General features: G+C 42.3%; 2 protein-coding genes across 8 annotated transcripts in view; one reads left to right on the top strand and one right to left on the bottom strand.

Moving 5' to 3' along the window:
* The window catches only part of SLC17A5 (solute carrier family 17 member 5), a 52,995-nt gene extending 38,500 nt beyond the window's left edge, over nt 1–14,495 (bottom strand). For 3 of the 4 annotated variants that reach the window (XM_028097804.2, XM_028097807.2, XM_028097805.2), the window contains exons 1-3: nt 14,326–14,495; nt 6,313–6,509; nt 4,155–4,388 (exon numbers count right to left, since the gene is read on the bottom strand). In XM_028097804.2, the coding sequence (XP_027953605.1) occupies nt 4,155–4,388; nt 6,313–6,509; nt 14,326–14,419 (525 nt within the window). In that variant the 5' untranslated portion in view covers nt 14,420–14,495. The remainder of the gene's footprint in view (nt 1–4,154; nt 4,389–6,312; nt 6,510–14,325) is intronic. The other variant, XM_088023927.1, reaches the window with a different exon arrangement.
* A 4,230-nt stretch (nt 14,496–18,725) lies between these two features.
* Nucleotides 18,726–19,265, top strand: LOC114204607 (ubiquitin-conjugating enzyme E2 C-like). Of its 4 annotated transcripts, none has more exons than XM_028097833.1 (2): nt 18,726–18,861; nt 18,943–19,265. In XM_028097833.1, exons 1-2 carry the CDS (start codon nt 18,726–18,728, stop codon nt 19,263–19,265), a joined length of 459 nt encoding a protein of 152 aa, XP_027953634.1. The 4 variants fall into 4 exon arrangements, with proteins under 4 accessions (XP_027953634.1, XP_027953635.1, XP_027953633.1 ...); XM_028097834.1 differs by having other exon boundaries at nt 18,726–18,878; nt 19,056–19,265; XM_028097832.1 differs by having other exon boundaries at nt 18,726–19,010; nt 19,083–19,265.
* The last annotated feature ends 432 nt before the right edge of the window (nt 19,266–19,697 follow it).

Here is a 19,697-nt window from a genome sequence, read left to right as displayed (position 1 = left end):
TTATTTGTCAGAGAGAGAGAGAGAGAGACAGCAAGCCCACAAGCAGGGGGAGGGGCAGAGGGAGAAGCAGGCTCCCCACTGAGCAAGGAGCCCGATGCGGGATTTGATCCCAGGGCCCTGGGATCATGACCTGAGCCGAAGGCGGATGCTTAACCAACTGAGCCACCCAGGAGTCCCTGTAAGAGAAATTTCTGGATAAGAACCAAACTAGAATTGGGTTCCATGAGGTGAGATGTTTACACAGTGCTGAGTAAAAGTACCTTATAGTGAAGTACTTCCAAAATCTGAACAAAGATTTGTGGATTCTGTCAGCTGGTTTGAGGACTACAAGGTAAGGATTTACAATAAATCTAAAAGAATACACTGCATGATGACATAAAGGAATCTCTCTCAAGGTCAATTTTACTCATTCACTTTATTAATGGCCTGAATGAAATGGGAATATTACTACCAATATATAACTTAAAAAAATGCTGAGCTAATACTTTGGGATACTGGAAGAAAATTCAAATTGACCTTAATCAATAAGAAAAACTGTCCTTCAAAAACCTGATGAATTCAATTAGAGTGTTTACAGTCTTTTTTTTTTTTTTTTCTTTTCTTGGTGATAGCTAGCTTAGTAAATGTCAATTACTGATATGAAGAGGCAACGGAGCTGTGGAGGCAGGAGGTTCACAGAGACTTGGGAGAGGAGGAGATGCCAGAGGAGAGGTGGGAGGGAATAGATTTTGGTAGATTCAAAGCAGTGGACTCACAGCTGTCTTTGGCTACTCACTAACTGTGCAGCCTAACAAAGATTAGTTAACCTCCTTGAACTTCAGTTTTTTTAATCTGTAAAGCAAAGATAATACTCCCTATCTCCCATGATTGCTGTAAAGCTAAAGGGTAGCTGGTGCTATTATTAATGGAGACAAGAATAAATGCTTTGACACTTTGTACTTTCTGCTGATTCCTTTAAAAAAAAAGAAGAAGAAGAAAGAAAGAAAGAAATACCAATGGAGGGCAAAAATGATTTAGGCAGGGGCAACTGGGTGGCTCAGTCGGTTAATGGTCCAACTCTTGATTTTGGCTCAGGTCATGATCTCAGGGTCTTGAGATGGAGCCCTGCATTGGGCTCCATACTTGGTGGGGAGTCTGCTTGAGATTTTCTCTCTCCCTCTGCCCCCTGCTGCACTCTCTCTCACTCTCCCAAATAAATAAATAAAATTTTTTTTTAAGATTTTATTTATTTATTCATGAGAGACAGAGAGAGAGAGAGAGAGAGAGAGAGGCAGAGGGAGAAGCAGGCTCCCAAGGAGCAGGGAGCCCGATGCGGGACTCGATCCCAGAACCCTGGGATCATGACCTGAGCCGAAGGCAGATGCTTAACCATCTGAGCCACCCAGGTGCCCAATAAAATTTTTTTTTAAAGATTTTATTTTTGAGAGAGCGAGAGAGAGCATAGAGGCAGAGGGAGAGGGAGAAGCAGACTCCCCAATGAGCAGAGAGCCTGATGTGGGGCTCGATCCCAGGACCCCAGGATCATGACCTGAGCCGAAGGCAGATGCTCAACCGACTGAGCTACCCAGGCACCCCTAAATAAATAACATCTTAAAAAAATTATTTAGGCAGCACTGCAAGTTGATAAGAATCTATATCATGGGGCATCCACAGGATGAATCATTACAGAATAAAGATTAAGGTGTCGGGAAACATGCACAGAGGTTATGTTGTGAAAAATTTTATTATAAAACCCTAGGGAGGGCGCCTGGGTGGCTCAGTTGGTTAAGCGACTGCCTTTGGCTCAGGTCATGATCCTGGAGTCCCGGGATCGAGTCCCACATCGGGCTCCCTGCTCAGCAGGGAGTCTGCTTCTCCCTCTGACCCTCCTCCCTCTCGTGCTCTCTATCTCTCATTTTCTCTCTCTCAATTAAATAAATAAAATCTTTAAAAAAAAAAACCCTAGGGATCATGTAGATATATTTATGGTGAATCAGATGCTAGAGATGAAAGATACTGACCTAAGTTTATGGATGAGGCAATGTACATGTGATATATACTGGAGGAACAGAGAAAGATAAAAGAAGAATAAACACAACTTAACTTCTATTCAGAAGTAACAGAGTTACTTGAGATAGCAGTAGTAAGATAATCAATATACTATAATGCTAAATTAGTGGCATAAACAAACAGGAAGCTAACATATGGGAATACATTCAGCAAGGAGATTCAATATCTGGATCAGAGAAAATATACTACAATTAAGTATATTTTACTTATGTCAGAAGAGGAACCGGGTAATAAGGGAGTAATTTTTATTTTGTAGTCAAAAGATTTTATTTAGTACATCTCTATTTGATAAGAACAAAATAAGAATGCTCAGATGAGTGATCAAAGCTTAAAAAAAATAGTACTTGGCAATTTCCAAAGTATCTTAGCAATCATTATCACATCTGAGCTGTGACTGAGGATGGGGCAGGTATTTTAGTCCCAATTTTAAAAATGATGGAACTGAGGTCTAGAGATTGAGACTTATATAAGGTTTCACCATTAGATACAGGGGCGTTATTACTCAAACTCTGATCTTATGACTCTGGTCAGTGTTTTTCCAACACAGCATGACACATTGCTACCTAACATAAGCTTCATGCTATAAACCAAACCCAGAGGACACCAATTCGCTTGGGTTACAGGAATGTTAAGAGCAAAATTAACCTATGTCTCAGTTTCACAGGTAGAGAAGCTCAAAGTCAGAAACAAAAAGAGATCACTATTTAAAGATAGAGGTACTGGCAGCGCCTGGGTGGCACAGTCGGTTGAACGTCCAACTCCTGATTCCGGCTCAGGTCATGATCTCAGGGTCATGGGATCGAGCCCCGTGTTGGGCTCTGTGCTGGGCATGGAGCCTGCTTAAGATTCTCTCTCTCTCTCTCCCTCTGTCCCTCCTTCCTGCCTCTCTTTCTTTTCCTCTCTAAAACAAACAAACAAATAAATAAATAAATGAAATCATATTATGAAATGCAAAAGAGAGGTGGAAAGGAAAAGAAAGATAAGGAATTAAAATTTTCGAGTGATAAAAATCTTAGGAGGGAGGAAAAAAAGATAAAAATTGATAACAATTCTCAAAGCAGCAGAAAGGTCAGAAGAATCACAAAAGTAAAGAAAGATAGTTATATAAAATGATAAATTATTTGTCTCTAAGCTAGGGAACCAGAAAAAAGAACAAAGAGGAAGCTCTATGAATAACAACACATCTAAAGTAAAACAAGGCAACTTGACAATCCATTGTGTAAAATGTGTTTTAGATCTGTGCAATCAATGATAAGGCAGAGATAAACTGTGGCCAAGTTCCAAAGGTAAGTATGGTCTGTCCATCTTAACCGTTTTAACAGTGGTTTATTTTCTTATCTCCTGAAGTAGGAGTGAGTAGGAGGAGGGGCTGTGAAGTGTCCCCTGGAAAATGTTTTCTCTGCTCTTTTAGCAAATCTTCCATTTTCTGCATGCTCCCATTCGAGAACTCATTGACCTCACTGATATGCAATCTACTCAGGTTATTTTCTAGTTAATCATTTTTCTTTTCTTTCTTTCTTTCTTTCTTTCTTTTTTTTTAAAGATTTTATTTATTTGACAGAGAGAGACAGCAAGAGAGGGAACACAAGCAGGCGGAATGGGAGAGGGAGAAGCAGGCTTCCCGCTGAGCAGGGAGCCTGATGCGGGGCTCGATCCCAGGACCCTGAGATCATGACCTGAGCTGAAGGCAGATGCTTAACTGACTGAGTCACCCAGGCACCCCAATTATCTTTCTAATTAAAAAATAAATCCTGGGCGCCTGGGTGGCTCAGTTGGTTGGGCGACTGCCTTCGGCTCGGGTCATGATCCTGGAGTCCCAGGATCGAGTCCCACATCGGGCTCCCTGCTCGGCGGGGAGTCTGCTTCTCCCTCTGACCCTCTTGCCTCTTGTGCTTTCTATCTCTCATTCTCTCTCTCTCTGAAATAAATAAATAAAATAAAATAAAATAAATAAAATGTTTAAAAAAAATAAAAAATAAAAAATAAATCCCTATTATCTTCCAATGTCAATTTTTGGTTTATATTCATACCAAAGAATGATATCTTTAAGAAGACAAGAAAGCGATACAGGGTAAGAGGAAAAATAAAAGAGAGAAAAAAATTACCTCTCCCAGTCCTTCTAGTGCCCTGAGTACAATGAGGGCTCCAACTCCAAAATCTGCAGCAATGGGAGTGAACAGGGTGAAGATAGCAGTGCCAAGGATCCCAAATCCTAGCAGCAGTTTCCCCCCCACTTTGCTGGCAATATATCCTCCAGGAATCTGGGTGATGATGTAGCCATAAAAAAAGGAACCGAGAATCCAACCTTGAGTTTCCGCATCCCACTGGTACCTTTTACCCTATAAAGAGTAGGAGGAATAAAAAAACACATTTTAAGACCTTGACTAAATAGCTCCTTTGTCTAATTGGCAGGTTAGGACATATAAAAGTAATTTTGAACCACTGTTTTAGACGAAAGAACTTGCAAACTTTCTACCAGCTAGGTGAGTCAGCACAGCATAGGCATGCAATTTCTAGAAGTGAATGGAAAATAACTGAAAGCCATAAATTCCAAGAAGACCTGTTATTTTATGAAACTAGACTATAGGATGAGTTATAGAGGTTTTGTAATGATCATAACCAAGAAAGCTCAAAAAAGAGGCACAGACTTAATCCAGAAATTCTACCCAACAGAATATTGTAGTGGCTCAACTAGGCTTTGGAGCCATGGCTGGGTTCAAGCCTAGCTCTATTACTTACTGGATTTGCAGTCTGGGAAGATTAAATGAAAAAGGCCTAGACACATGCTTAAGTGTTCACTTAATGTTGGTTATTAGTATGCACAAATATAGATCATTAATATCTCCCTGATTCAGAATAAGTACTTGCACAAGCATATAAAACAAGACAAAAGAGCAAGAATTTAAACCAAGCCATAGACTCCATGTGAGTAGGAGATGTCTTTTAATTAGTAGCAGTACATAGTAAGGTCATAATGAAGATTTAGTGACTCATCTGAATATCTGACATCTTTGATTCACATAGTTGTATCACTGAGCCAATGTGTCAAGAACCATCTCAGGATTTCTTTTTACTGCTGATATAAGGCAGATGAAGATAACTAGCTAGATCAACAAAAGCATTTGCCAAAAGGAAAGATACAAAGCACCCCTCTAAATATCCTTATTTGAAGTACCAATTTGTGGCTTATCTGTAGAATTCTTGGACTTCATGAACCGTCCAGCAGTTATAAGTCACAGGTTGAAGTAGGGAAAGTGGGTGATGTGTACTCAAATATGCATTCAGCAGTGTTATTAAAGTCAAATAAAAAATTTTTTGGTACGTCATTATTTTGTATGTTTGGTTGTTTGGGCAGAAACCCTCTTCTGAGCTTGGATGCTCTTGTGTATAAATGGCAGAGGAGACTAACCCAAGTGTGATCTGGCTCCTTTGTGAGTGCTGAAAATGGATGAAGATATACTCATAAAAAGGACACCAGCCTTTTCTCCTTCTCTATCTCCCCATGTCATAAGCAAAACAAAATATTTAATGTATGTAAAACTCAATTATGAACAAATGATGAACACATACTTATCAATTCCACTATAACATGAAGCAGGCAAAGTAAGCAGCTTATGTTAGGCATGTATAAACTTTGGAAAATAATGTCCTAAGAAATTGACCTGCTTCTTCAGCCTGCAGATGACCTAAGCTCTCTTGCAACCATAACCTTTTAAGTAAAATAGCTATTGCAGAACAGTCACATAAAAACTATTCAGCAACATCAAAAACAATCAAATTTCCTGGTATGCTAAACAGGTTTTTCCAAATTATCTTCAAGGATGGTTGGTATGTTTATAGAGGAAACTGAGAAACTACCTTTCAAACAGATCAAAGTGTATTACACCTAGAAGCAGTAGCTGTAGTTACCTAATTGTTCAACCAGTTCCTGAAAAAAGCACAAAAGAAAAAGATTCAGAGCTTCCATGCATAAAGTGTTTGTGGTTTCTGTAGGATGAAGAAAGACCTTCCAATATTTTTACTTGGATGTATTTAAGGATTAAGGGTGCCTGGGTGGCTCAGTTGGTTAAGCGACTGCCTTCGGCTTAGGTCATGATCCAGGAGTCCCGGGATCGAGTCCCACATCGGGCTCCCTGCTCGGCAGGGAGTCTGCTTCTCCCTCTGACCCTCCTCCTTCTCGTGCTCTCTATCTCTCATTCTCTCTCTCTCAAATAAATAAATAAAATCTTTAAAAAAAAAGATTGTTTAAAAAGTAGCACTTACCGTTTGATTGTGAAGAACTTTTATGGGAGCAGAATGCTCTGCACACTCTTTAGAAGTTCTGTTATCTGCTAAAGTTGTATTTGAATCTACCATATCCACTAATGCAACACTCAGATTCACACGTAATGCATAGAGAACGAAGAAACCAAAAAAAGCCAGAACTGCTAAGTTGTAGCGAGCAGAGCAGCACGCTGGAGCTGAAACAGATATTGGGAAACAGGTTTCAGTAGGATGACTTAGATGATATTGTCTAAATTACTAAAAAGGTTACTTTTTAGAAGTACACAAATTAATGAATCATTAATAGTTTTCTGAGAATATTTTCAGATTAAGCATATCTAAAAACATTTATTGAAGAGAATTTGTCTTCGGTAGCTGTAGTTTTGATAAACATTTAACACGTGAGAGCCTGAACTGTAAGACAGTTTCTTAAAACATGAAGGCAATAGCTTTATCAACTTTCCTCAGAAAAATCTTCATTACAGGGGCGCTTGGGTGGTTCAGTTGGTTAAGCATCTGACTCTTGATTTTGGCTCAGGTCACGATCTCAGGATTGTGAGACTGAGCCCCATGTTGACTCTGCACTGGGCGCAGAGCCCGCTTGAGATTCTCTCTTCCTCTCCCTCTGCCCCTCCCTCTCCCCTCCCCCCGCCTTGTGTGCAGATGCGTTCTTGTTCTCTCTCTAAAAAAAGAAAAATCTCCATTACAGAGTCAAAACTGAATCCCTAATCCCTGTCAGTTGACAAAGATTCAAGAAAAACAGTTAAATGGTTTAATGGCACATTATTTCTGAAAAACTATCTAAAACATGGCCAATCAGTACTAGAGTACTGACTACAACAAAGCACTGAAACTGTGGACTATGGATTAGTAGCCATCTCATTGTAATTGTAGCACAGCACAAAAAGTTTCCTGCCAAGGCTAGCATATGAAACCCCTCTTGATAAATTTCTTACCTTGAAAAGTATCCTCAGAGGCTGGGTTTGAATCAGAAGCCATGATTAATACTTAAGGCCCTCCTAAACTAAATGTATTTAAGAATCCAGAAGCAAACTTGCAGAAATCTATGACAGTTGCAGCATCTGTGACAGTTGCTCAGTTGAACATGCTTAAAGGGCCCACATTTTAAAAAGCAAGCAAGTGAATGTAACACAGGGATTAAAAAAAAAAAAAGGGAAGGCGGAATTGGTTGGAGGAACCAATGAAAGAAAGATCATGTGAGAGGAGGCATTTTGATCTATTTTTTACTTTAATTACAGGCGTATGCGCATTATTTGGTCTTTTTCTTCTTTTGCTGAGTTGCAGAATTGGAGAGGGGACAGGAATTTAGGAAGTTAAGGTTGATTGGTCCCTTAGTGACAGAGTGGCTAATCCAAGGTTTTACACCTGTAAATTTGGCAAACACTGAGTGTTTGATAAATAGCTGTTGAAAGATATGAATGTCTATTTTACTTGGTAATGACAATCTAAAGTTAAATACATATGCATGAATATATGTATGCTTTTATTTGGTAATGACCTACTAACACTCTATATGTGTGTGTGTTTCCCCTGCTCAGGAATTCTGGTGCTTTCATTGACCCAACCTCAAGCAACAGTACGTTTTTCAGAGTACAAAGGTCTTAGTACTGATTCAGACTGAAGCATTAATGAATATGGCACAGCTCTACCTAGGGATATATTAATGTATTATGATCCACCTCACTTTTCGAGAAGCCCTCACACACTTAACAACTGCAATTTTTCCTTTGTGCAGGATTTACATCATTTACCAGAGAACTTTTCATTTGGTATTCTCGACTCCTTTCAGAGGAGTACAGCTATTAAAATTATGGCACCACTGCCATAGTGAGATCTTGACCTGTGAGAACTGTATTTCTAAGGCTCCATTTGTGCTGTCTCTGTTAACTGAATCTAGATACATTTGCTTTCTGCTCCAACCATATGGGCTGCTGTCTAGTTAAGAGACTTTTGGATAGTGTGAAGCGTGTTTTCTTTATCATCACTCTGTGTGGGACAGTAATACACAGAAGTCTGGATGGTGGACTCATAATCTTGCCAAATTTGGAAACCAAAGCTCAAAGTGTGTTACTTGGAGTAACTTGGAACAAGAAAACTCCAGATACATGTACTGTGTGCTTTGCCCAGATACTATTGACAGAGTTCATTATCTATTTCAACAGAGGAATGACAGTAGGTAATTTATGGTTTCAAGAGCTTCTCTGGTTGCCGTGTGGAGATTACAAAGGGGGAGGAGTGTGAATGGTAGTGAAGATGTAGACTCAGAAAGATCATTTATGGGACTACTGTTTTCCCGGGAAATGGGCAGATCCTTTTTTTTATTAAAGATTTTATTTATTCATTTGAGACAGATACACAGAGAGAGACAGAGCATGAGCAGGGGAGAGGCAGAGGGAGAGGGAGAAGCAGGCTCCCTGCCGAGCTAGGAGCCAGATGTGGGGCTTGATCCCAGAACCCTGGGCTCATGACCTGAGCCGCAGGCAGACGCTTAACCATCTGAGCCACCCAGGCGCTCCTGGGCAGATCCTTTTTTTAAGATTTATTTATTTACTTGAGAGAGAGACAGAGAGAGAGCGCGTGCACGCACATGCAAGTGGGGGGAGGAGCAGAGGGAGAAAGAGAAATCCTCAAGCAGACTCCCCGCTGAGCGAGGAGGAGGCCCGGGGCTCAAACCAGGACCCATGAGATCATGACCTGAGCTGAAATCAAGTGTCAGATGCTTAGCTGACTGAGCCACCCAGGCACCCCAGAAATGGGCAGATTTGAGAGAAATTTAAAAACAGAACTGACAGGCCTTGCCTACCTATTAGATGTAGGAGTAAGGGAAAGGGAGGGATGAAGTTACTAGTAATTTGATTTACTAGTCTAGACAACTTTATTTTATGCCATTCTGACCTGTAATGTTATTACTTCTTTCTATCCTATTTGCAGTTACCTTATTTTACTGTAATCAGCTTCTCCCCATGAGATGCTTCATTGGACTGTATGTGGGGCAGGCAGCTTGATATTACTTGAAAAACTGACCTAGAAGTTATGGATCAGGCAATTTTAACTTTTTGGGGCACAGTCAATAATCAGAAAACAAAAAGCCAACACAGATGTCACAAAGTATATGGCTATGAGGTCATAAGAGATATTAAAAATATATGGTCGCTACTTTATAAAAGTGGCTGTTGCTTAAGAATCAGTCAGAAAAATTTTATTTCAAAAAAGGATGGTGTTAAGACAAAGTGTGCCAGTGAATCTGGATAATGTTTGAAATTGGTCCAACAAAAGAATGCTTGCATTATGAAAAGAGGGAACATCCATCAAGCATCTGTCACACTGAAATCAAATTCAAAGCAAAATCATGCTTGCATAACGAACAGAGCACCCATCAAAACAAATATCAGCTTTTAAAATATGGTTTAAATTTAGGAATGTGGAGTGGGTGTAGTTGAAAGAACACAGGTTAATTTAGAGAGAAACAGACCTGGGAATGAACCTCAGTCCTGAATCTCACTGGCCGTGTGTCTTTGGAGGAAGTTACTTAATAGTTTTCATTCTCAGGGCACCTGGGTGGCTCAGTGGGTTGAGCGTACATCATCCGACTCTTGGTTTTGGCTCAGGTCATGATCTCAGGGTCCTGGGATCGAGCCCCGCATCGGGCTCCCTGCTCAGCAGGAAGCCTGCTTCTCCCTCTCCCTTTGCTCTTCCCCCTACTTGCATCCTCTCTTTCTCTTTCAAATAAACAAATAAATAAAATCTTAAAAAAATAGTTTTCATTCTCAGGTTTCTTGGCTCTAAAATGAGGCAAACAATAACCACCTCACTGGGTTGTGTGTAGATTAAATGAAACTCTAGGGCAGTTATTATGATAAGCACTCAGCAAAAGTGAATTCCTTTCCTGTTCACCCTGGATAAATTTATACCAATAAGATAAAGTACTACAATATATGCATGTAACAAGGGGCAAAGGAGTCACATTACACTGCTTGTGTGTGTGTATGTGTGGGGTGGGGGTCAGGGAAAGCCTCTTGGAGAAAGAACATTTATACCGAGTCTTCATCAATGAGTAGGAAGTCACCGGGCATTGAGAGTGGAGGGGTAATTGTCTGGAAGCATCATCCATGTGGAATAAGGAAGAGTCACGCTCATCAATTAGCACAGGACAAGAGAAAATAATCACCCCTCGAGGCAGCAGTGAGGAGTGAGAATGATATGCCCAGAAGGCCAGGTTTCTGTTGAAGCAAGGATGTGGGTGGAGGGAAGGCTGGTGAAAGCCCTAGAATGCAGGGCATTTATTCATTGTGGAAGGGTTTGGCAGTGGGGAGGAGAAAGGAGTACTGAGTAGTGAGGGGCTGAGACTGAGGTGGAAAATCCACGGTTAGGAGCACTGACCCACACAGATGACGATTTTTCCTAGAGGAGGGTGGGCATTGGACACAGTGAGCCCCCTTGGCCCAGGAATTGCATTAAAAAAGACTTCCTATTGGGGCACCCGGCTGGCTTAGCTGGTATAGCATGTGGCTCTTGATCTCGGGTGTTGTGAATTCAAGCCCCACGTTGGGTATAAAGATTACTTAAAAAAAAAAAATCTTCCAAAAAAGAAAAAAGATTTCTTATCTAACATGAATACAATATGTTTTGTGTTTAAAAAGGATAATATTCAGGGCACCTGGGTGGCTCAGTTGGTTAAGCGACTGCCTTCGGCCCAGGATCAAGTCCCGCATTGGGCTCCCTGCTCAGCAGGGAGTCTGTTTCTCCCTCTGACCCTACCCCCTCTTGTGCACGCTCTCTCTCAAATAAATAAATAAAATAAAAATCTTTTTAAAAGAAAGGGTAATATTCAACTAGTCTTACTCTGTCTTATGGATAATTAATTCCTGATAGATCCTTATGTATTCTTAGCTCCCAAATTAATACCCGTTTATGTGAAAACACCAAATTCTCTTAAAATGGATTCAGTTACTATTAGGTTATCACATGACCTAATGATCCAATGACCCAAGGCCATTTGCCTTCGTTCTGTAATGTGGTTGCTCTCTACCAGCACTCTGAATCTTATATTTAAGACTATATTCACACAAGAAGTGTATTCGTGAAACTCAGTGCTGGGGCGCCTGGGTGGCTCAGTTGGTTAAGCGACTGCCTTCGGCTCAGGTCATGATCCTGGAGTCCCAGGATCGAGTCCCGGATCGGGCTCCCTGCTCAGCGGGGAGTCTGCTTCTCCCTCTGACCTTCCCCCCTCTCATGTACTCGCTCTCTCTCATTCTCTCTCTCAAATAAATAAATAAAATCTTAAAAAAAAAAAGAAACTCAGTGCTTGTGTAACTGAATCTGAATGTAACCTCCCCAACAGAGTAGTAGAGGCAAAACCCCAAATAAAACACCCCATCAATGAAAACAAAGCACAGAATGACCTATATTACAAGCTAGAAATCACAAGTTCTGATACAGTGTGACCATGAAGAATGGGGACCTCATTTTGCTGTGCCCAGCTTCTCTGAGGAATGCAAAATCTAAATGGTTTTCATTGATAATAATGATAATAATAGTAATAGTAACTAACATTTACTATGTGCCAAACTCTTCTAAGCACTTCCTATTAGCTCATTTAAACCTCACAATAACCCTGTAAGTTAGGTATATTATTTTCCCTGATTTATTGATAAGGAAAGTATAGAGAGCTTAGGTAATTGCTAAAGCTTACACAGCTAGTTAGTAGAGCTGGGTTTGGCAGTTAGGGACTCTGGCTTCAAATCTATGCTCTGTCTTTAAACACAAAGAAATGTCTTAGAAGCCCCACAATTGATTTTTTTCCTAACACAAAGGAGTACATTTTTGGTGCAACAGTATTTTGAAAATCCACTTAATCAAATGCAAGACACATGTCATTCATTCAAAAGCAAACCTTCAACTGGTGTAAAGTGTGAGGAATGAAGAATTTTTATGTGTGGGAGGGGAAGCTTTGCTCTTCTTTGCTTAGTTCCCCCCCTTCCTCCTACCTAAATTAGGCAGAAAAATCTATAGACTCCCTATTGTTTATCAGTGTTGAGCCAGCCTTCCCCCATCATTTTGGTGTACATTTCTGAAATCGAGCAGGTTGAGTAAAAGCAAATACTTGAGGGGCAACCATAGTTGGGTTACTGAAAATTCCATCATATTACATCAACCTGAGAGGCATTAATTCTTTTTTTTTTTTAAAGATTTTATTTATTTATTCATGAGAGACAGAGAGAGAGAGAGAGAGAGGCAGAGGGAGAAGCAGGCTCCCAAGGAGCAGGGAGCCCGATGCGGGACTCGATCCCAGGACCCTGGGATCATGACCTGAGCCGAAGGCAGACGCTTAACCATCTGAGCCACCCAGGCGCCCGAGAGGCATTAATTCTTAACACTAAAGAAACATATCTTAAGTTTAGCTCTTAGTAAAGAAACATAAAACCATGTGCTCGTATTCACCATGGAATGGGGAACTCTCAAATTTGTAATGGATCAACTAAAAACGATTAAGCATTTTTCAAATAGGAATTTCTCAAATATAACACAAATGTGGCTACATGCTGCAACCTTTGGGAATGTAACCTCTGTGGCCCTTGGTTGTCTATGTATAAAATGATGCACCACCAGAGGGTGGTTAGTTTCTAAGGTCTTTTTACTACTGTAAAATGTTACCACTGACATTTTGTCGGCCTTTCTCTCCTGAAAAATCAAAACTATCCACTTAGGCATAGATAAGGTACAGCTATATATATTTTCTCAACTGCAACAGAATATAGTAGTCTCTAGGGAATATCTTGATGGCATTTGTTTCTGTATTTCCACACTAGATTATTTTACAGAAGAAGATTTTAGAAATCTAACAGTGTATGCCACAGAAAAAGCTCACTTTATGGAACTAAGTCCAACTTCCAGGTCTAACGGCACTGTACAGTATTTACACCGAGCGTCTTCTAAAATAAGCTCCCAGCTGCCGGATGGAGCTCTTAGGTTGCCACATCTACTGCCACCATCTGGTAATGTTAAAAACAAAAAAGATACCACAGGAGGATCCTGTTCTTGGTCAGGAAAAGTCAAATTTCTAATTCAACTCTGTTTCTCATGCACACATCTTTGAAACTATAGAATGCGTACAAATGGATTTGTTCTTTAGTTTTAATTACTTTTAAAGAAGTTACATTTATAAAAGCATTAAATAGCAATATATTTTAATTTCTCCAAATTCAGGGAATATACGTTGTGAAGTACTTCCTTTTCTGTTTGTTGCAAGATCTTTGGCAAATTATCTTAGAACTTTATAGATATTCTATCTTGAAGATAACTGTTTTCTAACTTAAATCGTAGACCTGCTACGATGTAATCGTAGACTACCACACGGAAAAAAAAAATCAAGATATTCGCTGGCGTATGCAATAGTTTTCCTCCACATATGCACAAATGTTAACCTCAGTCCTCCTTTTCGGTCTCAGCTCCTCGCCCAAGGCGCTACCAGATTACATGCCAGCGGGCGGCAGTTGAGGAAACCTGGCGGTGACAGGGAGAAAGAGCTAGCAGCTCCGTCCAACCCTTTGCCCACCGATCTGCAGGTTTTTCTCCCAGTTTGCTCTTACTCCGGGTCTTCCGCCCGGCCCTTTGCCCATTGATTCACAGGTTCTCCTACAATACATTCTTCCATGGGGTCCCCCGCTCGATATTATCGAGAATTGCCAGGAGCCCAGAGCCGGCGGCGCCCAGCTGCTGCCGCCCAGACCCCGCGGAGCTGCACCTGCCGAGGCCCCACCCGAGCCTCCAGCCCGGCCCGGCCTCACGGTCCCCGCCAGACCCCAGAGCGGCTTTTGGGCACCGGGGCAGGCGGGGGCTAAGCTGGGCCCTGAACGGACTCCCCCTCCTCGAGTTCCCTCGCGCCTTCGCTTCCCTTCCTCAAGACCCCTCACGCCTAAACAGCTCTGGTCCCATCGGCCAAGGGCGCGGGTATCCTGGCCCCCCTCGCCCTGGGACAGCTCCGCAGCTCACCGGCTTCCACCCGCGGGGTGCTCTGCAGGAGGGGCGTCCTAGCTGAGCCCTCCTCGCCATCGCTCGAGGCCAGGCCCCGAATCGGGGACCTCATGACGCCTCCGAGAAGCAGGAGGGCGATACCGGCAGAAACGAGAGCGGGGGCCGGACAGCCGAAGGCCCGGGCCGCGCTGGCGGGGCGGGGTGGCAGCGCTGGCACCGCCCCTCGGCTGCGTTCTGTCAACGCGGTCCCGCCTAGAGGCGGCCGCACCGACTCCGCCCCCGCCGCCATCTTAGGTTCGGGCAACTGTGGAGGGTTTGAGCGGGGAAAGGCAGAGTTCGGGGCCTTGTGGCCTGGTGGGACGCGGTGGGAGTTGAGTTACCTCGCCCCTTGGGTTCTGGGCATGCCAGATCGTCGTCGTTCCGAGGAACAACGCTCTCCCCTCTTGTGCTCCCTTGTAAAGCGTAGGGGCTGCCCCTCCGGGATAAGTGGGACCCTGGAGGCGGCTGTGAGGACTTGAATCGTGTGGAATTAAGGGGAGGGCTGGGATCGAAGTGGGGAAGTGGATGGTGTGTATTTGACGTTAATTTATCGATAGTAAATTGTCATGAATATTAGCAATCCCGGTACTGTCTACCCATGACAGCATATTGTCCCTAAAGTAGTTTTTGCGAAGGAAAAACAGTAAATGGAAACATATTGTTCAGTCCTAGGAAATCGCTGATTCTGTGGGTCGAAAAAGCCAATATTGCCGATTTCATATGCTTCGACCTATAGAGTAATCTGTGTGTAATGTCTCCCCAGGTCTAGTTCGAATAGTAACTTCTGGCATATGCTGCCTGAGAAAGAGGAAAATGTACAGTCTCTCTTGGGAGGGTTGGGGGATGGGGCAGTGGGAATGAGACAGATGTGGGCTTCAGTTTGGCTGTTAATCGTAATAGAGACCTGGAGATAGGAAAAATAAGATGAGGTAGATGCCCTTGGGGAGCTCATTGTAGCTGGGAAGACACACAGGACAGTAATTTTAAAAAAAAACCAGGTCAGAAGCTTGGTGAGGTCCACGTGGGAACAAATGGGAGGGTTACCCTCACCCAGCACGGAGAGTGGAGATTTCTGAAGCCATCCCTCACTTACGGATCAATAAATGCTAGGAGAGTTATCAAGTTAAAACAACAACAAATCAAGCCTTGTTTCTGAGTTAGTGAAATTACCATGTATATTTTAAACTCTTTAAGGAGGGATTCTGGCCCTTTAGGAGTCTTCTGCAATATCACTTAAACTTGAATATGCGTGAAATCACCCAGCAGATCTTTTTAAAATGCAGATTCTGATTTATCGGGTCTGGCGTTGACAACCCAGAGGGTGTTTTTGGAGAGGTTAACAGAACTCTTCCATAATGTGGGTTGAGTTTATTCAATCTAAATCCTGAATAGAACAAAAGATCCCCTCCGCAACCAAGGGGGAGTTGTCCAGCAGACGGCCTTTAGGCTTGATTTGCAACCACGTGCTCTCCTGGGTCTTCGGGCTGCTAGCTCACACTGCAGATTTGACTTCCCAGCCATCATAATTGGATGTGTGTTTACACACACACACACACACACACACACACACACACACACACACACAGAGTCTTTCTCTCTCTGTTGGTTCTGTTTCTCTGGAGAACACTGACTAATACATCTGGGATGGGCCTGAGATTCTGTATTGCTAAGAAACTCACAAGTGACCACATTATGAATAGCAACTTTATAGAAGACTTGGACCAGGGAATAAAGATTCTAACAAATATGAAAGATTTCAAACCGGAAGAGGTCCTTTTTTTCTTTTAATACACGTTTGATTTTAAGAGTTTTAGGTTTATAGGAAAGTTGCAGAGATAGTACAGTGAGTGCTCCCTACCCTTTACCCGATTTGACCTGTTAAGATCTTACAGTAGTATGATACATTGGTCACAACTGATTAGCTAGTATTGATAGGTTATTATTAACTGAAGTTCATAGTTTAGATTCCTTTGTTCTTACCTAATATTCTTTTTCTGTCCTAGGATCCCATCCAGGATGACAACATTACATTTAGTCATTGTGTCTCCTTAGGCTCCTGTAGACTGACAGTTTCTCAGACTTTCCTGGTTTTTGTTGACCTTGGCACTTTTGTAGAGTACTGGTAGGCTTTGTAGAAAGTCTCTCAATTTGGATTTAATGTTTTTCTTATAAATGAACTGGGGTTATGGTTTTTTTGGGAGGAAGACCGCAGAGGTAAAACGCCATGCTCATCATATAATATGAAGGGAATGTGCTGTCGATATAACTTATCATTAATGATATCACTAGTGATGTTAAGCTTCATCACATACCTGAGATAATCTCTGTCAGATTTTCCCCCTATAAAGTTACTCCTTTTTCTCCCCTCCCTTTCCATACTTTTCTCTTTGGAAGGAAGTCAATAGTGCGGCTTACACTTAAGGGGTAGGGGAGTTACTCTCCCAAGTCTTTGAGGGGCAGAATTCCTTTGTATGGGTGATTTGTCTATTCTCCCTTATTTACTTATTCATTCAAATATTTGGTTATGTTATTATGGGCCCATGGTTATTATTTTGTACTTTGGGTTATAATCCAACACTATGTTATTTTGTTGTTCGAATTGTTCCAGCTTGGTGATTGGAAAATCTTTCAGTTGGTTCCTGTGTCCCTTTTTACATGGCTCCATTGTTGTGTTTTTTTGAGATCTACCTTACTTTCTGGTATAATAAGATATTCTAGGCTCATCCTGTATAGCCTCTGCTCCTGCCATTTCTCCAGAATCTATGATGTTAAGAAACCAAGATGGTGCTGGATATATTTCTTGCTACTGCATTGTCATTGATTCTAAACCCAGAAGAAGTACTTTTGTTTTGTTTTATAATATTCCAAAGAGGATCTTTTTATTTTTTTAATTTTAATTTTTATTATATTTTTTAAAGATTTTATTTATTTATTTGACAGAGAGAGACACAGCGAGAGAGGTACACAAGCAGGGGAGTGGGAGAGGGAGAAGCAGGTGAGCAGGGAGCCTGACATGGGACTGGATCCCAGATCCCTGGGATCATGACCTGAGCCAAAGGCAGACGCTTAATGACTGAGCCACCCAGGCGCCTCAAAAGAGGATTAAAAAAAAAAAAAAGATAGATTTATTTATTTATTTATTTGAGAGAGAATGCGTGAGAGTCCATGAGCGCAGTGGGAAGGGCCAGAGGGAAAGGGAGAGAGAGAATCCCAGGCAGGCTCCACGGCCCAGTGCAGGGCCCAATCCAAGGACCCTAAGATCACCACTGGAGCTGAAATCAAGAGTCACATGCAGAGTCAGATGCTCAACCAACTGCACCATCCAGGCACCCCCTAAAGAGGATTTTTTCTTTTAAGATTTTATTTATTTATTTGACAGAGAGGGACAGCCAGAGAGGGAACACAAGCAGGGGGAGCGGGAGAGGGAGAAGCAGGCTTCCCGCTGAGCAGGGAGCCTGATGTGGGGCTCGATCTCAGGACCCTGGGATCATGACCTGAGCCAAAGGCAGACGCTCAACGACTGAGCCACCCAGAAGCTCCAATAAATAAAATCTTTAAAAAATATTTTAAAAACCCAATACTGTGTTATATAATTAAAAGTTAAGGGTAGATCTTAAATGTTATCACTACACACATACACAAAGGTAATTATATGAGAGGGTAGAACTGTTAACTAACTGTACTATATACATGTATCAAATTCATCAAAATTAAACACTTTAAACTTATATATGTTAGGGCGCCTGGGTGGCTCAGTCGTTAATAAGCGTCTGCCTTCGGCTCAGGTCATGATCCCAGAGTCCTGGGATCGAGTCCCACATCCGGCTTCCTGCTCAGCGGGAGGCCTGCTTCTCCCTCTCCCACTCCCCCTGCTTGTGTTCCTGCTCTTGCTGTCTCTCTGTCAAATAAATAAATAAAAATTTTTTAAAAAATAAATAAACTTATATATGTTAGATGTCAATATCTCAATAAAGCTGAAAAAAATTTCTCCTTTTCCCTGTATCATCCGTATGTACCTCAATGTTATCTCTCTAAAATATAGATCTGATACTATTACCTTTAAAAAAAAGCCTCTTCAATGGCAGCTTATTGCCTAGGTCTTTCACATTTTTTTTTAAGATTTTATTTATTTATTTGACAGAGAGAGAGACAGCGAGAGCAGGAACACAAGCAGAGGGAGTGGGAAAGGGAGAAGCAGGCTTCCCGTGGAGTGGGGAGCCCGATGCGGGGCTCGATGCGGGGCTCGATCCCAGGACCCTGGGATCATGACCTGAGCCGAAGGCAGATGCTTAACGACTGAGCTACCCAGGCGCCCCTCTTTCACATTTTTTGATTGTGTACTCCATCAATAAAAATTGTGACTATGGGCACCGCCCGGGATGGCCTCCCAGAACCGCGACCCAGCTGCCGCCAGCGTCGCCGCTGCCTGCAAAGGAGCCGAGCCCAGCGGGAGCGCCGCCCGGGGCCCCGTAGGCAAGAGGCTACTGCAGGAGCTGATGACCCTCATGATGTCTGGTGACAAAGGCATCTCTGCCTTCCCTGAATCCGACAAGCTTTTCAAATGGGTGGGGACCATCCATGGGGCAGCAGGCACAGTTTATGAAGACCTGAGGTATAAGCTCTCCCTGGAGTTCCCCAGTGGCTACCCTTATAACGCGCCCACGGTGAAGTTCCTCACACCCTGCTACCACCCCAACGTGGACACCCAGGGAAACATCTGCCTGGACATCCTGAAGGACAAGTGGTCTGCCCTGTATGATGTCAGGACCATCCTGCTGTCCATCCAGAGCCTGCTAGGAGAACCAAACATTGATAGTCCTTTGAACACGCATGCTGCCGAGCTCTGGAAAAACCCCACAGCCTTTAAGAAGTATCTGCAAGAAACCTACTCAAAGCAGGTCTCCAGCCAAGATCCCTGACTATTCAGCCTCTCTCTTTGTGTTGTCTTTTTATTTTCTCCTTAGATAGTCTTTCTCTTCATTTCTGTCTAGGACTCTGTATCTTAAGCTGTGGTGTCATTTTTGTTTTGTTTCTGTTTTTTAAATTAAGTCTCTGGTTGAGCCCTTGTGATGAATATATTAAATAAATACATTGGTTTTTTTTTTAATAATTGTGAATATGCACCCAACATGTGTATTTTTCATTTTCTTTTTGTTTTTAAGATTTTATTTATTTGAGAGAGAGAGAGAGAGAGCATGAGCTGGGGGGAGCAGAAAGAGAGGAAAAAGCCGACTTCCTGCTGAGCAGGGAGCCTGACACAGGGCTTGATCCCAGGACACTGAGATGATGACCTGAGCCAAAGTCAGATGCTTAACCGACTGAGCCACTCAGGAGCCCCTGTATTTTTCTTT

This window comes from Eumetopias jubatus, unplaced genomic scaffold (genome assembly GCF_037043125.1).
Source record: "Eumetopias jubatus isolate StellerSeaLion01/CBP00866 unplaced genomic scaffold, mEumJub1_p1.0 scaffold_6, whole genome shotgun sequence".
Taxonomy (NCBI): Eukaryota; Metazoa; Chordata; class Mammalia; order Carnivora; family Otariidae; genus Eumetopias; species Eumetopias jubatus.
Note: the sequence above shows the minus strand (reverse complement) of the source record. Positions and strands in the feature narration are given on the sequence as shown.

Excerpts from the sequence above, each read along its gene's own strand:
- LOC114204607 (XM_028097831.1), top strand. The coding sequence starts at position 18,726 with ATGGCCTCCCAGAACCGCGACCCAGCTGCCGCCAGCGTCGCCGCTGCC.